The 23,806-nt window shown below is 44.7% G+C and overlaps 1 protein-coding gene across 1 annotated transcript in view; it reads left to right on the top strand.

The window, feature by feature from the left end:
- LOC120997064 (probable pleckstrin homology domain-containing family N member 1) overlaps positions 1 to 22,800 on the top strand; it is a 94,671-nt gene extending 71,871 nt beyond the window's left edge. Inside the window, exons 5-12 of the mRNA XM_040426976.1 lie at positions 197 to 283; positions 3,194 to 3,266; positions 3,605 to 3,747; positions 18,487 to 18,633; positions 18,860 to 18,946; positions 21,069 to 21,144; positions 22,015 to 22,091; positions 22,497 to 22,800. Coding sequence (XP_040282910.1) covers positions 197 to 283; positions 3,194 to 3,266; positions 3,605 to 3,747; positions 18,487 to 18,633; positions 18,860 to 18,946; positions 21,069 to 21,144; positions 22,015 to 22,091; positions 22,497 to 22,565 — 759 coding nt within the window. The 3' untranslated portion in view covers positions 22,566 to 22,800. The remainder of the gene's footprint in view (positions 1 to 196; positions 284 to 3,193; positions 3,267 to 3,604; positions 3,748 to 18,486; positions 18,634 to 18,859; positions 18,947 to 21,068; positions 21,145 to 22,014; positions 22,092 to 22,496) is intronic.
- Positions 22,801 to 23,806: the final 1,006 nt, after the last annotated feature.

The following is a 23,806-nucleotide window of genomic DNA, read 5'->3' as shown; positions in this document are numbered from 1 at the left end:
CTGCAGTAATCAGCTCTGTCCTCTATGCAGTGGACAGAGCTGTGTAGTTCCAGTGCAGCTTCTGGGTCCAGAGCGACTGCAGAACAAGGGATCGTCTGGGATGTGGGATCCCCACTGAACAGATATTGATGGCCTATCTTGAGGACAAACCCCTTTAAGCTAACACCTACTGTATATATGTATGTCTTCTGTACAGGAGATGTCAGAATGCTTCATGGTTCTGTTTCCTCTGCACGTGTTAATTCTTTCCATGGATCACCAGGAGAGGAGATTTATTTATCAGGTAAAGAATAATTTAACAGATAAATGATCCTTGTGAACTGATTATGGTTTTATATTGGACTATTAATACTGGACTAAGACCAAGTAAAAGCCGTGTTCAAAAAGCTCAAGTTTTAGCAGCAAACAACATACAGATCTAAGCGATCTTTCAAGAACCCTGAATTGCATGTCGCCCTGGTTTTTCAGATATGCTTCCGCTGAACCTGGCCGCTACATCTAGCCTCACTTTTAGTGTCATTACCATTTAATGAAATCTTTGGTAGCAGCCAACTTCCTAGAACTATGGAGACCCAGTAATACTTATTGATGCAGTAATACTAAGGCTATTTTCACACTTGCGGCAGTGTGATCTGGCGGGCAGTTCTGTTGTCGGAACTGCCCTCCAGATCCGTCGATCTGGATGTGACTGAAAGCATTTGTGAGACGCATCCGGATGCGGATCCGTCTCACAAATGCATTGCAAGAACGGATCCGTCTCTCCGTTTGTCATGCGGATGGACGGATCCGTCTTGTAGTCTTTTTCACCGCTTTCCCGGTCTGCGCATGCGCAGACTGGAAGGACGGATCTGGCATTCCGGTATTTTGAATGGTATTTCCTATGGGGAAAAATGCCGGATCTGGCATTTCGGCCAGTCTTCTGTTTTTTTCGCCGGAGATAAAACCTGATCAGTCAAAATGACTGAACTGAAGACATCCTGATGCATCCTGAACGGATTACTCTCCATTCAGAATGCATGGGGATATGCCTGATCAGTTCTTTTCCGGTATAGAGCCCCTGTGACGGAACTCTATGCCGGAAAAGAAAAACGCTAGTGTGAAAGTACCCTTAGGACTCTTTCACACTTGCGTTGTTCTGTTCCGGCATAGAGTTCCGTCGTCGGGGCTCTATGCCGGAAGAATCCTGATCAGGATTATTCTAATGCATTCTAAATGGAGAGAAATCCGTTCAGGATGCATCAGGATGCCTTCAGTTCCGGACTGGAACGTTTTTTGGCCGGAGAAAATACCGCAGCATGCTGCGCTTTTTGCTCCGGTCAAAAATCGGATCCGGCCTTAAGCTGAACGTCGTTTCGGCGCATTACCGGATCCGACGTTTAGCTTTTTGTGAATGGTTACCATGGCCGCTAAAGTCCTGTTTGCCATGGTAAAGTGTAGTGGGGAGCGGGGGAGCAGTATACTTACCGTCCGTGCGGCTCCCGGGGCGCTTCAGAGTGACGTCAGGGCGCCCCACGCGCATGGATGACGTGATCGCATGGATCACGTCATCCATGCGCATGGGGCGCTCTGATGTCATTCTGGAGCGCCCCGGGAGCCGCACGGACGGTAAGTATACTGCTCCCCCGCTCCCCACTACTACTATGGCAACCAGGACTTTAATAGCGTCCTGGCTGCCATAGTAACACTGAACGCATTTTGAAGACGGATCCGTCTTCAAATGCTTTCAGTTCACTTGCGGTGTTACGGATCCGGCGGGCACCTCCGGCAAATGGAGTGCACGACGGATCCGGACAAGTGTGAAAAAGAGGCCTTAGCTGAACCTGCATGCTTCACTAATTTTATATCTTGTTACAATAACAGCTCTTTCTGATACCAAAATCAGACAGTCAGAAACCCTTAGAAGTCAACACGTTCGGCTGCTTTTCATCGAAAGTTGGCACTGCTGCATATTCTGTCTCAGAGGAAGGACTGTAAGGCTGGGTTCACACGGGCTTGACGGATTAGGTCCGGATGCGTCCCGGGTGTACTGCAGCAAACCCACGCGAGTAGGTACCCAATTGCAGTCAGTTTTGACTGCGATTGCGTTCCGTTGTTCAGTTTTTATAGCGCGGGTGCAATGCGTTTTGCACGCGTGTGATAAAAACCTGAATGTGGTACCCAGACCCGAACTTCTTCACTGAAGTTCAGGTTTGGGTTCGGTGGTGTGTAGATACTTTAATACAGATCGCTTAGTAGAAGGTCAATTGAGGGTTAAAAAAATAAAAATAATTAACTCACCTCCTCCAATTGATCGCATAGCTGCCAGTCTCCTGTTCTTTCTTCAGGACCTGTCAAAGGACCTATGGTGACGTCACTGAGATCATCACATGGTCCAATCACATGGTCCATCACCACGGTGATGGACCATGTGATTGGACCATGTGATGTGACGTCACCACAGGTCCTTTAGCCGGCAGCTCATGATTAAAGAAGTAAGAAGAGATCGGCAACTACGCGATCAAGAGGAGGAGGTGAGTTATTATTATTTATTTTTTTAACCCTCAATTGACCTTCTACTAAGCATTCTGTATTAAAGAATGCTATTATTTTCCCTTATAACCATGTTATAAGGGAAAATAATACAGTGAATAGACTGTCATCTTAGCAACCATGCGTGAAAATCGCACCGCATCCGCACTTACTTGCGGATGCTTGCGATTTTCACTCAGCCCCATTCACTTCTATGGGGCCTGCGTTGCGTGATAAACGCACTATATAGAGCATGCTGCGATTTTCACGCAGTGCATAAGTGATGCGTGAAATCACTGCTCATGTGCAGAGCCCCATAGAAATGAATGGGTCAGGATTTAGTGCGGGTGCAATGCGTTCACCTCACGCATTGCACCCGCGCGGAAATCTCGCCCGTGTGAACTCAGCCTAAAAGGGTTTTCCCAAATTAAATATTGAAGACCAATCCTCAGAAGGGCTCCCAATCTAGTGTGTTCTGGAGTAACCTGGCACGGTGAATGGAGTTGTCTGCTACCGGCTAGAAACTTTACTTAATTCTGGTGGCTCCTGCAAAAAAAAAATAGATCGGTGGGGTTGCCAGGTGTCAGACCCCGACCAAACTGATATTGATGCCTTATCCTAAGAATAGGTCCTTAATATTGCACTCCTGGAAGCCCTGCTATGATGTGTCCTATTTAATTTTCAGGGTTTTCTTCCTCTATCGGGAATGAGTGTGGTCTGTGAACAGTCTAACACTGGGTATACTTTTGAAATAAGTGGTAAGTATTTTATGCATATACACATTTATGGTATATACATACATCAGGGCATGTGCGTAGAGGTTGTAAGGAAGGACACAGAGCACCTGGGGCTTCTTACTGTAGATCTGTAGTCACTCTTGTGTGCTGTCCTATGATGACGCTTTTTGGTACCAGAGATATGCTTGCCTAGAAGCAATCTTGCATACTGGTTATATGTCCGATCAACCTCCCTAGCATGCCAGCCTCCATTTCCATTCTCTCATATAAGCTATGTACGCGTGAAGGAGAGCAACATAAACACCTTTATCTGAAAATCCTCTTTAACACTTCTTCGTCTTTTCTTACATTGTGTTGAGGTCCAATGATAGAGCCACGCCAAGTGTCCTGTCTGAGCTCCAGCGAGAGGAGTCTTTGGATTTCAGCTTTACGTAAGCACATCCAAGAAGCAAATGCCCACTACTCTCCAGTCTCTCCACCCATCAGCATTTTATCATATCTGGTGAGTTCACAAATAAAGATGAGTGGTTCAAATAATTTAAGTGAGCCTGTCACTGAACTTCCTTTGTATTAGGGTACGGCCACACAGTTAGGTTTCCTGATGCAGTTTTGGAAGCCAAGACCAGGAGTGGATAAAAAAAAAAGAGGAGAAGTCGTACTTGTCCTTTCTACTTTTTCTTCTTTTATGATCAACCTAACAGTGTGGCCTTACCTTAAAGTGGCTGTGCAGTGATCTTTATTGATGACTTTAATATCTGATCGGCTCGAGTCCGACACCCGGCACTCCCGCCTTTAAGCTTGAATGGAGCGAGTGCTTGTGATTACACTATGACGCCACTCCACAGGAGACAACTCGTAATGAAGAAGAACAATGGAAATCAATATCTCTTGTCTGAAAGCAACCTTAGGTAAACCCTAATAATGTCTCTGTGTTTTGCCAATGAAATTCTGTATCAAATTTTGTGATACAAGTGAGAACATAGGATAAACACCCTGTATTGTAGTATCCAATAAATACTTAATACGTACATGCTGATGCCACACAAATCCCATAAAATCATCTATAGATCACATGAGAGAAGAGGGAGGCCACTACCTGTTTTAGTGATTTGCTATATAGTGGAACTATGGTGATTTTGAAGTAGTAGTTACATAGATGTGGCGTTGCGTGCTGGTCTTTCCTGTGCATGCAATGGTGATTTCTGTGGATTCTAGGTGCTGGCTCTTTGTTTTAGGCTACACTGCAGTAGCTACTGTAGTATGAGCAATGCAATTCAAATGTTGTTCATGCATTCCCAAGTTACTCCACTAGGTGGCAATATTTCTCTACACTCAAATAGCCAAATTCCTGCAGACAAGAAAGCCCAGGGGAAAGTCTGTAATAAACTACAAGTGACTGATGCATCTAGTCTATAGCAAAAAAAATAATTGGTTTTCTAAGAATAAAAATAATGGAATAAAAAACGGAGTCTCCTTTATTCTTGGATAAACGTACCATTTACTATGAAGCTAATACTAGTGTCTTCCAACTAGAAAATTGCTGACAACAGCAAGTCTTAAAATGCTTTTGATACTGTATGTCATAGTGACATATCAAAGGTTTGGGTTGGTGGGGGGTCTCAGCACTTGGCCCCACTAAATCAAGAAGAAAGATGTGCTCCTCGCTGCTGGCGTCACACTCGAGACGGACTGATAGACTTACTATTGAGCTCATCTTCAGCGACAAGGGGGGAGACATTGCTCTGTGCAAGATGATCCTCTTCTTTTAGGGGGGGTCTAAGCACTCTGGTCCCCACCAAACAAAACCTTTCATATATCACTTTTTTAAAAGTAAGGGGGCACAAGGATTTATTTAGATGAACATTAGAGAACTCTGATTTTAATGGGTCAGCTTTCAGTACTGATGCTGTCGTGTCCAAACTCTTGTCTGTCGGGAGCAAGCCATAAGGACGCCTGAAGGGCCAGTACACTACAGAGCAAATACGAGGCTGCTACCGAGCAAGCAAGGTGGATGAGCATGTCACCATGTCAATTTACATTGTGCAATGCAGTGTGAAACCTGTGGCAGGTTTGTGCCGAAGCCAGAGGATCCAAATATATGATCTTTTTTGCTTTTATTTAGCAGTGTAGCATTTCGGGATTGAACTAGTTTTGGGATTGAACTAGTCCCTTCAACAGGCCTTGTGTAAAGCCTGATGAAGGGACTAGTCCAGTCCTGAAATGCCGTTCTTAGTAGAAATGTATGAATAAATTGACATCTGGGTGTTACAAGTTGGGAATGTGTCCCTGAAATGTCCAATCTGTGCTACTAGCGTCAGTCTGTGTAGGGACCTACTTCTTTAACAGGAAAATGGCAACCCCTATTTATCAATGTATTTATACATTTCTAGGGGGAATAACGGATTCAATTCAGATGCATTAAAGGGGATGCAACTTAACCACTTAAGGACCACAGGTTTATACCCCCTAGTGACCAGGCCCTTTTTTACAAATCGGCACTCCACAACGTTAACGGTTTATTGCAACTTGGCACCCAAATGAATTTTACCTCCTTTTCTTCTCACAAATACAGCTTTCTTTGGGTGGTATTTGATTGCTGCTGAGATTTTTCGTTTTTCTGATATTAATCAAAATAGACCGCAATTTTCTCCAAAAAAGTGTATTTTTAACTTTTTCTGGTAAAATTGTTCAAATATAATTACATTTCTATACAAGTTTGTGTCAGAATATATTGTGCTACATGTCTTTGATTAAAAAAAATCCAATAAGTGTATATTTATTGGTTTGCGCAAAAGTTTTAGGTCACGCTTTAGGGCCCCTAAAATGCCAGGGCAGTATAAATACCCCACAAGTGACCCTATTTTAGAAAGAAGACACCCCAAGGTATTCCGTGAGGGGTATGGCGAGTTCATGTAAGATTTTATTTTTTGTCACAAGTTAGTGGAATATGAGACTTTGTAAGAAAAAAATAAAATAAAAATCTATTTCCGCTAACTTGTGACAAAAAATAAAATCTCACATGAACTCACTATACCCCTCACGGAATACCTTGGGGTGTCTTCTTTCTAAAATGGGGTCACTTGTGGGGTATTTATACTGCCCTGGCATTTTAGGAGCCCTAAAGCGTGAGAAGTAGTTTGGAATCCAAATGCGTAAAAATGCCCTGTGAAATCCTAAAGGTACTCATTGGAATTTGGACCCCTTTGTGCACCTAGGCTGCAAAAAAGTGTCACACATGTGGTATCGCCGTACTCAGAAGAAGTAGGGCAATGTGTTTTGGGGTATATTTTTACATATACCCATACTGTGTGAGAAATATCTCTGTAAATGATAACTTTTTCAATTTTTTTATACAAAGTTGTCAATTTACAGAGATATTTCTCTCACCCAGCATGGGTATATGCAAAAATACACCCCAAAACACATTGCCCTACTTCTCCTGAGTACGGCGATACCACATGTGTGACACTTTTTTGCAGCCTAGGTGCGCAAAGGGGCCCAAATTCCAATGAGTACCTTTTAGGAGGGCATTTTTAGACATTTGGATTCCAGACTTCTTCTCACGCTTTAGGGCCCCTAAAATGCCAGGGCAGTATAAATACCCCACATGTGACCCCATTTTGGAAAGAAGACACTACAAGGTATTCCGTGAGGGGCATGGCGAGTTCAAGTTAGCGGAAATTGTTAAATCTTTCATGGACTCAATATGCCCCTCAGCGAATACCTTGGGGTGTCTTCTTTCCAAAATGGGATCATTTGTGGTGTTTGTACTGCCCTGGCATTTGAGGGTCTCCGCAATCATTACATGTATGGCCAGCATTAGGAGTTTCTGCTATTCTCCTTATATTGAGCATACGGGTAATGAGATTTTTTTTTCTGTTCAACCTCTGGGCTGAAAGAAAAAATGAACGGCACAGATTTCTTCATTCGCATCGATCAATGTGAATGAAAAAATCTCTGCCAAAAAATGTGCAAAAAAAGAGGGGAAAGGCGTCTGCCAGGACATAGGAGCTCCACCCAACATCCAAACCCACTCAGCCCGTATGCCCTGGCAAACCCGATTTCTCCATTCACATCAATCGATGTGGATGAATAAATCATTGCCAGAATTTTTTAATTTTTTATACAAAGTGTTTGCCAAAGCATATGAACACCACCCCTCAGCTCATAAGTCTCGGCAAACATATCTTTTTTACTGCAGAGGAGAAATCTCACCAGGCAGCAACACAATAAATTTATTAACATCAACTTTTATAAACTTTATATAACATTTGAAACAGAACATTAACTTTTTTGCTTACCTGTGATTTTTTATTTTACCTTTAGAGGATAAACCTCTCCTTCCCCATGGGACAATGTGCAAAGCGCAAATCGCCTAGACATATGGCGAAGTACATTATGCACTTTGTCCCAGGTGAAAGGAGAGGTTTGTAGCAGCTCTGTGTTAAAGGGCTCTAAGACCCCTGTGTGTCTGTCCTGTGTCACGCGATCCCTACACTAATAGTGTACCTGTGTGTGGTATTTGCGGAAACACTCCCCTATGCATAGGGCAGGGTGGTCAGGACAGTCAGGACAAAAAACGGTGGTGTCACGCCTTATTCTAGCCCTGCTACAGACACAACATCTTTTTCTTGAGGAACGCTGAGTTGGGGTACCAGGATAGACACTCGGGAAGTGTCTGTCATGTAGCCGGCTAACTACATCAGGGACTTGGGGCACGGACCCTCCTGGATACAAGAGTTCCGAAATGATCTCTTCCTGGAATTTTAGGAAGGATCCCGTTCTCCCAGCCTTACTGTAGAGAACAAAACTATTATAGACAGCCAATTGAATTAAATATACAGACACCTTCTTATACCAGCATCTGGTGCGGCGGGACACTAAATAGGGAGACAACATCTGGTCATTGAAGTCCACCCCTCCCATGTGAAGGTTATAGTCGTGGACAGAGAGGGGTTTCTCAATGACTTCAGTTGCCCTTTCAATTTGTACTGTCGTGTCTGCGTGAATGGTGGACAGAAGGTAAACGTCCCTCTTGTCGCTCCACTTCACCGCGAGCAGTTCTTGGTCACACAAGGCAGCCCTCTTCCCCCGTGCAAAGTCGGGTATTAACGAGCCAATGGGGGAAGCCCCGGTGACTAGGTCGCGCGGTGCCACAGCATTGAATTCCGACTATATGTAAGTGCCGAAAGAGGGCCATGTGCAGCGTACTCAAGTTAGGGTTAATAGTGTTCCTGGGTGTTGTAGTGCAATAGACACTAACCTGAGACGGCTGACTCTCTGCAAGGGCAGGTGATGATAGGAAATGTTCGTGACGCCAGTGCCAATTAAACGGTGGCACGCCGTTTGCTGATAGCAGGAATAACTGAGGAACCACGTGATGTTAAAGCAGAACTCAAACTTTAGTAGTCATCATACATGGGCATAGCTGGAAATGCAGTTCCTTTGCAGACAGTTTGTTGCAGTACATTTGATGCAGGCAATATAGACATAGCAAGGTGACTTCAGAGTGTTAAACACAGGACTTGCAGTACAGGGGGCTTGCACTCTATTCCTGACTGATCCTGGAACATAGAAAATCTTCTCCAAGGCCCAATACCCTAGCTCTGGCGTATATCCTTGGTTTTATCTTTATAAAGTACCTCCTCTGTTGTCTTGAGTACCTCTTGCTTTTCTGAGCTTTGCCTCTGTCTCTCTCTCTCAGCTTCCTCAGGCTCTAGAAACTTCTGAACTCCCTTCCTAGGCTAGGCCCTGCCTATTTATACTGAACTGGGAGCTCCCTCTGCTGACTGGAATCTGCATTGCCTGCTGCAGGCCTAACTTCCTTAAAGAGAAATACACATAAAACCTAGCAGTGTCGGGTAACCTACCCGTATGCTGCACACCCCCAGACTTTAACGTGAGTAAGGCCTCGTACTCACACACACCTTCCTGAATCGGCATAACATGGTACATAACATTGACATTACATTATAATATGATAAATAATTGTTTCACACATAAAAAACATAACATTGGTAACTTCATAAATAAGTGAAGCAAGGGAAAGGGGCGTCTTCTTGCTTCTTAGGCACGGCCGCTGACCTGGCACAGCGGACTTGGGGTGAACCAGGTTAGTCCATTTGTCTTTGGTGGCAGCATAATAACAGAACTACCCAGGGGTTTCCTGTGGGTGTATCACAGGCAAGGGCTCACGTGGAGGAGTCCATTCTTGCGCACAAATGTCCAGCAAGGTATTACCAGTAGCAACTGTTTGGGAGGAGACACCACCAGAATAGTCAAAGTCTCCTAAATGGACTGGCGGGCGTCCCCTGGTCATCCGGGTAGACCTTCTCAAAACAGGGGTCTCCTCTTCCCTTAGCAACGAGGTAGAAGAGAGAGGAGCAACAGGAGGGTCTCCATCAAGGAGATCTTGGTCAGGAACAACAGGAACAATTAGATCCACTAGAGGGGGAACTGGATCCGGGGCATCTTGAACCAGCTCTTCCGGAGGTAAAGCTACAGTAGGTGCCGGAGCAGGCACCAGCAAGTTCAACCAAGGTGTCAGAAGCCAATGCATGGGATCAGCGTCATACCTCAGATTACTAACAGCCTGCATAGGATCCTCGGGCTGTATTGCTGACTCTGACACAGGATATTCAGATCCAGAACTCTCGGCACTAGGTTCTGGTGTCAGGCAGAGCTTCAACGGTTTCGGTGTACAATTTGGGATCCCTTGTCTTCCCGGGTGATCTCATAAGTGTGAGTTCCAACATTTGGGATCGCAGTGACAACATAGGGACTTCGCTCCCATTTACTGTCCAATTTACTGGTACGGCGGTTATTCTTTAACCATACCACGGCCCCTATTGTCAAGGGTTCTGCATGGGCTGCTTGATCATAGTCTCTCTGCTGTCGGTCCCTAGCATAGTCCATACGTTCCTGAACAATGGCTTTGGCTGTATTCAATCGCCTTTGATGTTCAGCAACCCAGTCGGTGTTAGGTAATGGGTTAATGCAATCAGGTACGTGTATGTCCAATGAATGATCAGCAGGCAATGTCCCTTGGCGCCCAAACATCAAGTAAAAAGGGGTATACCCGGTGGAACAATGTATGGTATGATTGTATGTGAACATGAGCTGTGGCAACAGATTAGGCCAATCTCCTCTGGTTTCAGGAGGCACGGCCCTCAGCATCTCTATCAAGGTCTGATTCATTTTTTCACATAATCCATTACCTTGAGGATGGTAGGCCGTTGTCCGGATCTTCTTACAGTTGTGTAAGCGGCACAGTTCATGGAACAGATGGGACTCAAAAGCAGGTCCTTGATCGGTGAGGATCTTTTCTGGACATCCATAGGGCAGGAGGAAGTGCTTCCAGAACATTTCGGCTGTAGTCTTGGCTGTCTGGTCTCTCACAGGCACTGCTACAACAAACTTTGTGAAATGGTCAATAATAGTCATGGCATAAGCATACCCTGAGCGACTAGGCTCCAGTTTCACATGGTCGATGGCGACAAGTTCAAGAGGACGGGTACTTACAATGGGTCTCAGTGGTGCCCTCTGATCATGGTGCTCACTTCGTTTTAAGGCACAGGCTACACACTCCCGACACCACTTCTCCATGTCTTCTCTCATGCCCACCCAGTAAAACCGCTGGCGGATAGTAGCCTCAGTCTTTTGGACCCCAAAGTGACCGGATTGATTGTGGTACATCTCCAACACCATACCTGCATCTCGTCGGGGTATGAGAATCTGGTGCACTCTCTCGTTGGACACTGGGTCTAGGCTTCTCCGTAGTAACAGGCCCTTTTGTATGAAGAGTTGATGGCGCTGTCTCCACAGTTTGATGAGCTCAGGATCTGCACTCTTACGCCGAATCCTCTCAGGGGCTCTGCCACTAGTAATGAAGTCCAACAACTCACCCAGCACTCTACTTTCAGACTGTAGTTTCACCCACCTTTCTTCTTTAGGATCAGGCCTACTGGAGGGTGAAGGAACTGCAGCTCTGCCATGGGTAGCTCGAGCCTGGTCCTGTTGAGCAAATTTGTTATAGAAAGCCGGCATCTCTACATCTTCCCAAGCATCTCGCACATCATCAGGAGCTGTCTCTGTGGGAAGCCTGGATAAAGCATCAGCATTATCATTAGTGCGTCCAGCACGATACTTTACAGAGAAATCATAGTTGGCAAGGCGAGAGGCCCATCTCTGCTCCAAGGCCCCTAATTTAGCTGTATTTAGATGTGCCAGAGGGTTATTGTCAGTGAAGGCAATGAACGGGGTGGCGGCTAGATAATCCTTGAATTTTTCTGTCACCGCCCACACTAATGCAAGGAACTCTAGTTTGAAGGAACTATAATTCTGGTCATTTTTCTCAGCTCCTTTCAGGGAGCGGCTTGCATATGCTATCACTCTCTCTTTTCCCTCTTGGATTTGGGCTAACACAGCTCCCAGGCCTCGCTTGCTAGCATCGGTATAAAGATGGAAAGGCTTGCTATAATCTGGATAACCTAACACTGGAGGCTCGGTCAGTTTCTTTTTTAGCAATTGGAACGCTATCTCTCTTTCCTCATTCCACTCAATGGGCACAGGAGTTCTAGGACTTTTCTTGGGTTGCCCCCTCAAGAGTTCCTGGATAGGATCAGCTATTTGAGCAAAATGGGGGATAAAACGTCTATAGTAGCCGGCAAAACCAAGGAAACCCCTCACTTCCTTGACAGTAGTAGGAACCGGCCAATTACGGACAGCCGCTAACTTATCAGGGTCAGGTTGCACGCCCTCTCCGCTTACCACATGCCCCAGGTATCTTACTGCAGGTTTGAGCAGGTGACACTTGGATGGCTTTACCTTCAAGCCATATTTCATAAGGATTTCAAATACTTCTGCCAAATGTTTCAGATGGTCCTCATATGTTTTTGAGTACACAATGACGTCATCTAGATACAGCAGCACTGTTTCAAAGTTTTTGTGACCCAAACACCGCTCCATTAGTCTCTGGAAAGTTCCTGGGGCATTACATAGCCTGAACGGCATACAATTGAATTCAAACAGGCCCATGGGAGTAGTGAAAGCAGTCTTTTCCCTATCTGCAGGGGCCATGGGTACTTGCCAGTAGCCACTGGTCAAGTCCAAGGTGGAGAAATAGGCAGAGGAGCCCAGAGCAGTTAGCGACTCCTCAATGCGGGGCAGTGGGTATGCATCTTTGTGGGTTATTTGATTAATTTTCCTATAATCCACACAGAAACGGATACCACCGTCCTTCTTCTTTACAAGGACTAGGGGTGCAGCCCACGGACTACGGCTGTCCCGGATTACATTAGAGTCTTTCATCTCTTGGATCATTTCCTTTACAGTCTGATATGAAGTAGGCGGTAAGGGTCTGTATCTCTCCTTGATAGGAGGATGAGAGCCAGTAGGTATGGTGTGTTGTATGGCACTCACCTCTCCATAATCAGTAGCATGCTTACTGAAGGCCGGGTGGTACTCTTTGACCAGCTGTAGGATACCTTCTTGTTGATGTTGGGGGGTAGTCTCGTCCCCCACATGGAGCTCTTCCCACCAGGGCACTTGTGGCTGGGTCACTGGCGAACATCCGCTGACTACAGCTGGCGGCTTTTCTGTCACTGGAAGACGAATGATGTCTTGGAAGGACACCTGGGACAGCCGGGCAACACGGCAATGCTTAGTAAGCGCAACAGGATGATCACTCAGGTTAATCAGACGGACAGGTACTTTACCTTGGGAGACGTTCACCAGGCACTTGGCAGCTCTCACATAAGGGTAATCCTCCATCTGGATTGGTTCTACCAGGGCTGGATAATCTCGGCCTTGGACTCCCAGGACAGCACGACACCATAAAAGAGTTTGAGAATTAGGAGGCAAAGTCACAGGCTTAATATCACTAATCCTGGCAGTACAAATTTCTCCTTTCCCATTAGCAAACCTCTGCTGGGCACTTAACACAGTAATAGTCTTTTGAATCACCCTCCTGGATGCAGAGGAAGCGGTGGGCAAAGTCTGATGTAATACGGCAAGTATTTCTGAATAACAGTTTTTGAAGACATTGGTGCCTAGAATGACAGGATGTCCTCCTCTGTCGCCGGCCTGTACTACTATCACCCCCTGTTGCGGTAAGGTTACTTCTCCCACCTTTAGGGTGGGTTCCCAGTATCCATGAATCTTTACTGGTTTGCCATTGCTGGCGATAATTTCCACCCAGGATTCAGGCGGCTGGGTCAATTGGTTGGTGTCCCAGAATCGTTCAAAGGCGGGTAGCTGAATAGTAGTGACCTGAGACCCAGTATCTAATAGGGCTTCAAAGGGGACCCCGTTGATCTCTATATTGATTTTAGGATGGGATCCTACATAACGTGGCATCCAATTTGGATCCTCTGGACCTAGTGTTCTACCTCCCGAGGGGTGGTCCTCAGCCTCAGGGGTTGCCCGTTTAACTGCCAGCACGTGGATTCTGTGTGTCCCAGCTTTTTGCAGTATGTACACACGGGCCGCTTGCGATCTCTATTACGCCTCTCAGGATCCCTGGGGTGAGTCTCTTGGTAAGGAGGTGGGAACGGCCTAGGAGGTGACAGGAATTCTTCTTCTGTCATTATGGGTTTTTCCCATTCCTCTATTTTTCTGCACACTTTCTCTAGACTTTTAGTGAGGTGATTTACCTGCTCTGTCAGCATGGCAATAGTATCGGTAGTTGACACTTGAACAGCTTGGCCGGCCTCAGCTCGGTTAGTGATAAGCGGTTTTGGCCTGCAGGCTGATGACTCAGGTGGGGTGCTCAACTCAGGAGATACTGCGGACCCCAGAATTTTTATAGCCAGTTCTTTAAAGTCCAGAAAGGTACTGTTAGGGTGCTGGGCGGACAGCATCTTTAATTGGGTCCTTATTTGTTCACTAGACACCCCGTTGATAAATTGTTCCCTCAGGGTCTGGTCCTGGTTATCAGCCTCTTTGGGATCTATCTGAATTACAGCCCCTAAAGCCTCCTGAAGTGATAGGGCAAAGTCACGGAGGGACTCACCGGACTTCTGTTTCTTGCCAAAGAAGTGCATCTTTATCTCTGAGGCAGTCCTAGTTTCAAAAGTGGCCCTGAGGTGGGTGAATATCTGTTCTAGAGTACTCCGCTCAGTAGCAGGCCAGGATAATACCTCCCTGCGGGCAGCTCCCTCCAGCTGCGCTAGCAGGATTTCCATTTGCTGGTCGGCATTTATGGGGTACAGTTTGAATAATGCCAGCAACTTTTCTTTAAAGTCTCTTAGGGTATGGGTCTCTCCTCTGTAGCGGGGGAACCATTGGGCCCCGAAATAGTAAGGCATGGTAAAGGGCATCATGCTGGGGGCTGTAGGATGATTAGGAGCCGCAAGCTCTCCCGGGGCCGGCTGCTCAGGCACTCCCGGTTCTGACATGTTAGCTTATTACGATGTGGCCGCTGGCGACTAAAGGGGCCGGAACAATCCCCTTCCCTCCGGTTACAAGTTCTTACCGGTATCGCCGGGTTTGCGCAGTCCAAGTCTCGAGAGATTCCGGACGTCCTGAGTACGCGGTGACGTAGAAGAAGCAGGGCCGCGGCGGTGCGATGATGACGAGGGGCGGGATTCTCTGTGTCTTTGCAGGGATCCGCCCACGAAGGTCCTCAGCAGCGCGGGAAACGTTACTCCAGGCGGCCAGTGGCCATCTTTAGCAAAACGCTGTCCATTCACTGACAGCAAGCAGGATTGTAAAAAGTCCACAAAACCACACTCCAATGTGGCGATTTTCTTCCTCTTGGTAGCGCAACACTGCACAGCGCTTTTTAGAGGTTTTAGGAACACTTTTGGTATGATTTTCAGTTCACAAAGTCCACTTTAAATAAACAGGCAATTTGTCACTTTGGTCACAGGGCAACTGTATAAGGCACAAAGTTCACGCTTCTTGCACTAGAAAGCGTGCGTATCCTGTTCGTGACGCCAAAAGAGAGGTGCAGCGTACTCAAGTTAGGGTTAATAGTGTTCCTGGGTGTTGTAGTGCAATAGACACTAACCTGAGACGGCTGACTCTCTGCAAGGGCAGGTGATGATAGGAAATGTTCGTGACGCCAGTGCCAATTAAACGGTGGCACGCCGTTTGCTGATAGCAGGAATAACTGAGGAACCACGTGATGTTAAAGCAGAACTCAAACTTTAGTAGTCATCATACATGGGCATAGCTGGAAACGCAGTTCCTTTGCAGACAGTTTGTTGCAGTACATTTGATGCAGGCAATATAGACATAGCAAGGTGACTTCAGAGTGTTAAACACAGGACTTGCAGTACAGGGGGCTTGCACTCTATTCCTGACTGATCCTGGAACATAGAAAATCTTCTCCAAGGCCCAATACCCTAGCTCTGGCGTATATCCTTGGTTTTATCTTTATAAAGTACCTCCTCTGTTGTCTTGAGTACCTCTTGCTTTTCTGAGCTTTGCCTCTGTCTCTCTCTCTCAGCTTCCTCAGGCTCTAGAAACTTCTGAACTCCCTTCCTAGGCTAGGCCCTGCCTATTTATACTGAACTGGGAGCTCCCTCTGCTGACTGGAATCTGCATTGCCTGCTGCAGGCCTAACTTCCTTAAAGAGAAATACACATAAAACCTAGCAGTGTCGGGTAACCTACCCGTATGCTGCACATGCTTGTGTAAAAATTGTCCACGTATAAGTGGTACCCCTTGTGGAGTAAGGGTGACACTAAGTCCCAGACAATCTTGCCACTGCTCCCCAGGTAGTCAGGACATCCGACCGGCTCCAGTTTTGAGTCTTTTCCCTCATAGACCCTAAAATGATATGTATAGCCTGTGGCCTTTTCACAGAGCTTATACAGTTTGACCCCATACCGGGCGCGCTTGCTGGGGATGTACTGTTTGATGCCAAGGCACCCGGTAAAATGTACAAGGGACTCGTCTATGCAGATGTTCTGATTGGGGGTATACACATCTGCAAACCTCGATGACAAACGGTCTATGAGGGGCCGAATTTTGTGGAGCCGGTCATAAGCAGGATGGCCTCTTGGATGACAGGTTTTATTGTCAGTGAAATGCATAAAGCGCATGATGACCTCAAAACGTGCCCTGGACATAGCAGCAGAGAACATGGGCATGTAATGTATTGGGTCTTTAGACCATTAGGACCGCAATACATTTTTTTTAGTTAGACCCATGTTGAGGATAAGGCCCAAAAATATTTTAAATTCGGAAACTGTGACTGGTTTCCACCGGAAAGGCTGGGCATAGAAGCTTTCCGGATTGGCGGTTATATACTGTGTGGCGTAGCGGTTGGTTTCTGCCCCAACTAAGTCATAGAGATCCGCGGTGAAGAACAGCTCAAAAAACTCAAGGGCTGATCCTAAATGAGCTGTCTCCACGCGAACGCCAGACTGGGCGGTGAAAGGGGGCAATACGGGTGCGGCGGAAGCAGGGGATTGCCAATTTGGGTTTGCCAGCACCTCTGGGAGATTAAGAGCTCTACGGGCCTGTGAACGTGGTGGCTGCGACGGGGGAGTTACTGCACGTGCCACCGTACCAGCTTGAACTGCCCTTCTGGTGCTCGCCACTTCACCAGGGAATACGGCAGTGCTGGTAGAAGGTCCAGGATGTGCTGCGCTGCTGGTGTATGCCGCACCATAAAAAAGATCAGCGCTAGCACCACTCTGCTGCAAATGAGGCTCATCACGCGGGGTATGCAGAACACTGACATTGGGTCGGGTACGCCTGACCATAGCAGGGACCTCAACCTCGTCATCTTCACTAGCGGTCAGAGTGCCACTGCTGTCTACAGGTTCATATTCTGAACCACTGGATTCAGCGGGTGAGGCGTCCCCATCGCTTTCATCCATCAGGGCCAGAATCCTGTAGGCCTCTTCAGCGGAATACCCCTTTGACATTTTGGGCTAACTAAATTTAGGGGGTATTCCTCTGAGACTACCCAGGAAAAAGAGCACACCTGCCTAGTAAAAAGGAGTGCTTGCGAAGTAAAGCTGCGATCGCTAATAAAGATCCAAAAAGTTCAAAAGTGATCTTTATAGCGCCGCAGCGATTTTATGGTATTTTTGCAGTTATCAGAAAAAAAAAAATTCTGTCACTGTGGTGGGGCGGACTGAACGCAAGTGTGGGCACAAGATCAGGCCTGATCGGGCGAAGTCTGCGTTTTTTTGTAGAGCCTAAGGTGACCCTAATGTACTGATATAGATCTGATTGCCATCAGTCTTGATCACTTACAGATACTATATAGTACTAGTGCTGATTAGCGACAGCGATGACGCTAATCAGCGACTAATCAGTGACTGCGGTGCGGTGGGCTGGGCGCTAACTACCTAACAAGTAGCTAAGTAACTGGCGGTGATAAGGGACCCTTACAGGGGGGTGATCAATGACAGGGGGGGTGACAGGTGGGTGATCAGGGAGTCTATATGGGGTGATCAGGGGTTAATAAGGGGTTAATAAGTGACAGGGGGGGTGTAATGTGTGTGTGTGGTGTTTGGTGCTACTTACAGAGCTGCCTGTGTCCTCTGGTGGTCGATCCAAGCAAAAGGGACCACCAGAGGAGCAGGTAGCAGGTATATCAGACGCTATTTACAAAATAGCAACTGATACACCTAATTGATTGGTCATTTAAAAAATCTACAGCCTGCCAGCCAATGATCAGCGCTGGCAGGCTGTAGTTCAACTTGTCTTCTGCACAATCATGTGAACGCGCGCTCCTGTGAGCGCGCGTTCACAGGAAATCTCGGGTCTCACGAGATGACGCCAATAGGCGTCGCTGAGACCTGAGAGCGCCGCCGTCCTGACGCCTATCGGCGTTAGTGTGACGGGAAGTGGTTAAATAGAAAAAAAATAAAGCCACAGATAATCTACCATTTTGTGTGTAAGTGTTTAATTTATATGCAGCAGCATCACAGTTCTCATGGAAAGCAATGATCTGTCTGTGCAGTGCATCAATGTGTTGCAACCTCCAGAGTAAGGGCCTTAGAGTATGTCTGCAATGGGCCCGATAAGCTATGCAGTAAATACAAATACGCACCGTAAATTAACCTGTGGTGTAGATTTGACTCTTTGGCTCTTTGTAGCCACTTTCCACTCAGGCTCACAGATCAAGATCCTTAATGGCAGATGCCCCCCCCCCCCCCCCCATGACCTTTAAGGGGTTTTCTGATGACCTATCCTCTGGAAAATTACTTTTTGTAAACCAGACCAACTTCAAGAATTATGCAGTCATTGTATTCACACAATTATTGTCTTCGGCCAGATTCCTTGTGATCAGTTTTGGAAGAAAAGAGAACTCATTAAGTATCTGACGTCATGTCCCATCCAGAAATGGGAAGGGAAAGCCATCCAGCACATGGGCCACGTCGTCTACTTATCAGAAGTGCAAGCAGCTCATACAATAGATGGGGTAGGTACAATTTATTATTGCTGGAAGGATAGGTGCGTGACACTGGATACAAAGAACTTCGAAGAAACAATACTTGAGTCAGCCCTTCAGACACACACAAGAAAGAAAAAATGCTCTAGAATTGCTTACATGTCAGGAGAAGTGATCCATGCTGCAACATAAGTATAAGAGCTTTCTGATTACATCCCATGTAATAATGTATATTATAATGTACTGTATTTCATAGGACTTTGAAGACCGCATTATGCTGTTATTCACTGAAGACTTAGTATTCCTCTCTGTTGATCCCCACAAAACATCAATAATACATCAGGTAACCCCCCTATAATCTATGACTATTATATATTATATGCCTTCACTCTTTTTATTCTCTTCAACAATTGAAGCATCCATGAGGAACTCATGGTGCAGGTTGGTGCTGTTCATTTAGCTTCTCCATATGCTTTTTTCACTTGGATTACAAGTCTAAAAACTAATTCTATATAAACCTACAAAAAATGCCAGACCACTTATAATGAATGAATACTTTATTACAAAATCACATATATTTCACAAACATGATTAAAAGGAATATGACGCAAGAGATAAAAACGACATCACTGGAGAAAACATACAGCGGATACAAGTCCATATATCAGTCCATTATGTAATACATGAAAGAGTAAAGTGCTAATGCAAACAAATCATCTATGATCCAAAGGACATCGGACAGTTACCCATGCTGTGTCTCCTCCAGGATGGCGCCAACCCCAACGCGCATTTCGAAACGCGCGTTGGGATTGGCGCCATCCTGGAGGAGACACAGCATGGGTAACTGTCCGATGTCCTTTGGATCATAGATGATTTGTTTGCATTAGCAGTTTACTCTTTTTTTTTTAATCAAATCGTTTTTATTGATCAAATAAAAAGCATCTTATTTTATAACAATACAATGTCTCTTTTTCTTTAAAAATGCAAAGACAGTATACTATAGTATCAAATGAAACATCATCCAAGAATCATCACACAGCAATAAATATTGCACAGAGACATAGAAATTAAACAATAGATATCCATAACTTAGCATACATAGTTATACACAGGTGACATCAGTGCTCAGTAGAACGATTAAGACTGAAGACAGATTGTCCTAGCTCAGCTAGACCATTCCTAACAAGACTCTTTACACCCTATTTTCTAGTACAAAGAAACATATTTTTCTAATAAAAGTGCTTTATATTACACAGTGTTTTACATCCCTACCCCTACACTAAATTAGAAACAAACTGAAACAACAGTTACACTTTAAATTTGGTCCAGATATGTCCTGGAAAGATATGTATGACACTCTAGAATCTCCCATCCAGCCGCATTCAAGCTCTTTAAAGCCAATACAGCTTTAGTATTGTCAAAGTAACCATGACCTATCTGGCAAGGGGTAAATGGATGGGAGTTGGTGGTAACAAACAACCTGTTTATTGACGCCACTGCATTAGATTTAAAATTGGACCAAAAACCATGTTTTTTTGGTGGCAGATGCCGTCTTCTCTGTCTTCTGATCTGTAAAATGGTGGCTGCCATTTTGACCAATTCTTATGGGAAGAATCACAAAAATTCTGGATTTGCTGAAATTAGAATCTTTTGGGAAATTCATAACAAATTATATTTGTCTAGAATGTATTTGTCATCTCTAATTCTGTATTCTGTGCATTTAATTTTTATCACTTTTTTGGCCATCAACATCATCATGAGAATAATTAAATAAAATGTTGTAGGATACCTACATAATGCAAAATACTCAAAATACCTTGATGGTGAGACTATAGACTCTCTTGTCCACAGGAACTATTGTTAGAAAACAAGGGCTTAGAACAGGGGTGCACAACGTTTCCTGGTTGGGGGCCACATTGCCAGAATGAACCAATGAAATTTAAATTTAAAGGTGTATTAACAACTGAAATATTGTACTTATGGCATATTGAACACACATTATTTACCATTAATGTCTAGTTACACTTCAAGGACTCCCATCTAATGGCAGAAATACATGTAAGCAGCCACAAGACATAGGCATACATGTCTGTTACCAGATGGTTGGGGGCCGCACAGAATGGTATCAAGGGTTGTGCACCCCTGGCTTAGAAAGACTCAAGAGTCATGACAGTGGGAAACAAACACAAGGCTCTTTTTCTCTTGGTTCCAAAAAACAAACAAACTCAGTGACCATAACAGAGTCCAGCTTGACCTTCACCATAGGGTCCACCCTCTTCTATGTTTACTCCTGCATAACCCGGTATGGGCATTGCTTTCAAATGCATGTTACATATTACAATATAGGCCACCATTGTCTGGATCCTGATTTTTTTTTTCCTGCAGGCTGTAATCTTGGAATTATTTTTATGTCTCAAATACTTTTTTTTTAAAGAAGATTAAGATGATGTATTATTATGTCACAGGGTACTCTGCCATTAAATGCTATTCACATTGAGGAAAGCCTAAATTGGAATGGGCACCTGGAGTTCCAGATTACAGGTAAGCTGAAGTTGACTAAGTAAAAATTCCTAAGTGCGGTTTATATTGAAGTATCATTAGAAATAATCACAAGGAGTATTATTCATGTGGGATGCAGGGTGCCTTGGTTAGTTCTGGTCAAACAGCTTGTCCCTGCAGTGGTCCCTTAAGGCAATAAGCTCAATGTTCACTCAGTGTGAATGCTAATGGATGAAGAGGTTACATTTTCTTTACACAAAAAACCTATTATTCCAGATGCTTGTATTTGGTTTCAGATCCAATATAGTGATGGAAAAGACTGGCCTTGGGTTTATATATCTATTTATTGAAGTTTTTGTCTATAAGTTATTGAATTCATTGGAAGTAAAGGGGAACAAGATAATGTCCTCTTAATAAGCTATATTTCCAGCAAATACTTTAACAGAGAGCCCATTTTCAACTTCTCTTTGCTTATACAGTATATAGGTCCATGATAGAAAAATTGTCTATCTGACGCTGCAGGGGACCTGTATTATTTCACATGTGTTTCACGGATGGCTGTTTCTATTAGAAAAGGGACAGCAATGCTATAAAACATCCAGTTTGCCTATCATGATCCCTCCCTGGTTGCATAGATACAGCGAAAAAGAGGAAATACAATTTCATAGCTCTTATTAACATTAACATTATTCACGCGTTTCAGGCAACCATGTCCCTTAGTCATAGCAAGTCAGTATTACAATCCTAAAGTGGGTGCTGAAATTTCCTCTTTTATATCTTCTTATTTCCTATTCTATGCCTTCTTTATGTTTGTTATCTTGTAGTCTAGAAAAAGGTTTAATCTTAGAGACAAATTAAAAAGTCCTTTTAGAAGTAAGCAAATATAACAAGAATTTTTAAATCTCCTTTTAGGTGACCTTATGGAACCCATATTAATTGTATGCATGACACCTGAAGACTACACCAAATGGGTTTTCCATTTACAAAAGGTTTGTCTTTTGCATTTGTCAATACATTTTTGTATTCTCACTATGACAACTCAATTTTTTTTTTTATGAGAAGCAAAAGCACTGTACACTGGGCCCACCCAAAATGAGTTCATGTGGCCTACATCCATAATTCCATTTATATGCAACAATATAAATTTTGCTACAACCAGTAATTGACTGAAGTGGTCACACTGCCTTTTTGTCAGAACATGTTCACTTGACCAGAATGCAGAGGTGGTGGAGAATAGGGCAGCAATGTCATGGGAGCAGCGAGGGATCCATGAAGTGCACAAAACCCTCAGCTGTTTAGCCCATATTTTTAAACATACATTATCTATATTTTTTTTGTACTTTGAGTTTTAATTTTGGTATGCTGATTCTAACTAAACTACTGTTGTATTGCAGCCTCATCATATCCATTGTGGTGTTACTCTGCACCCACTTCCTTTTGAGCCACCTAAATATGGAAGATAGGAAAATGTTAAAGTTTTGAAAAGTACCAAGCAGCAGATGAGGATGTCTGTGCTAAATGTCAGCATGTGGTAATACTATAGGATGAGGAACCTATAAATTCATCATGCCCATGAGTCATCTGGACACTGGATGTTTTGGTGGAACTTGTCTATTATGTCATTGATCAAGAACGAAATTCAAGTAATAGAACAATCCAAAAAAAGGCAAATGTGATAGAAGACTATGAGTGGGAAGATGTGGAACAAAAAACAGCCCAAGAAGATCATTCATAGATCCGAACCTTGATGATGGTCATGTTCATTACTTACCATTAGTGTTGTGTGAAATTTTGAAAAATTTGATTCAGCTGCTTTGCCGAAATTCACAAAGAAATTAGCTTTCTGATAAATTACATTGTCACGAAGTACATTTCTTTGTAAGTAACGTGTACAATGACGGGGAACGGTGATTGCGCCACCTTCCATCATTGAAACCTTTAGATGATGCGCTCATTGCCGAGCGCGGCATCTGAGAATAATAGTGAGGGCTTTCAGGGGTTAATTTGGTAAAAAAAAAATACTCACTGTCAGTGATGGCCAGTTCGGATTGTTCGCCCGCGAACATATGCGGGCTGCCATCTTTTTTCACAAGTTCGGCGAGGCACAGGTAAGTCCTTACCTGTGCCTGTGCCGCGAGCTGGTCTGAATACAAATGCAGTCACCGGGAGCAGGCAGTTCCGAGAACAGCCCGATGAAGGCCCCCGGTGTCTGTTCTCGGAACTGCCTGCTCCCGCTGACCGCACTTGTTTTCAGACCGGCTCGTGCACAGGCACAGGTAAGGGCTTACATGTGCCTCGCCGGACTTGTGAAAAAAGATGGCAGCCTGCATGTGTTCGCGGGCGAACAATGCAAACTGGCCATCACTACTCACCGTATCCTTTTGAGTGTGAAGAGGCCGCTGCGGCCATGTTGATTGAAGACACCATGCCAAAATCTCTCACGGTGCGTGATGACGTCATCTTGCTGGCCGGTGCGGTGACGTCATACGCCACCGTGCGAGATTTTGTGCAGGATCTTTAATCAAGATGGCATGGCATTCAAATGGATGAGGTTAGTTTTTTTTTTTAATCTCCATTTCAGGGAGAATTGATTCACAGCAAATCAAATTTTTCCTGAAATTCAGATCGAAGTCCACTTCAGATATTTCGATTCACTTAACCCTACTTACCATGATAAAAAAAAGCAGACTGGTAGAAAATGAGA

This window comes from Bufo bufo, chromosome 1, assembly GCF_905171765.1.
Source record: "Bufo bufo chromosome 1, aBufBuf1.1, whole genome shotgun sequence".
Lineage (NCBI taxonomy): Eukaryota > Metazoa > Chordata > Amphibia > Anura > Bufonidae > Bufo > Bufo bufo.
Note: the sequence above shows the minus strand (reverse complement) of the source record. Positions and strands in the feature narration are given on the sequence as shown.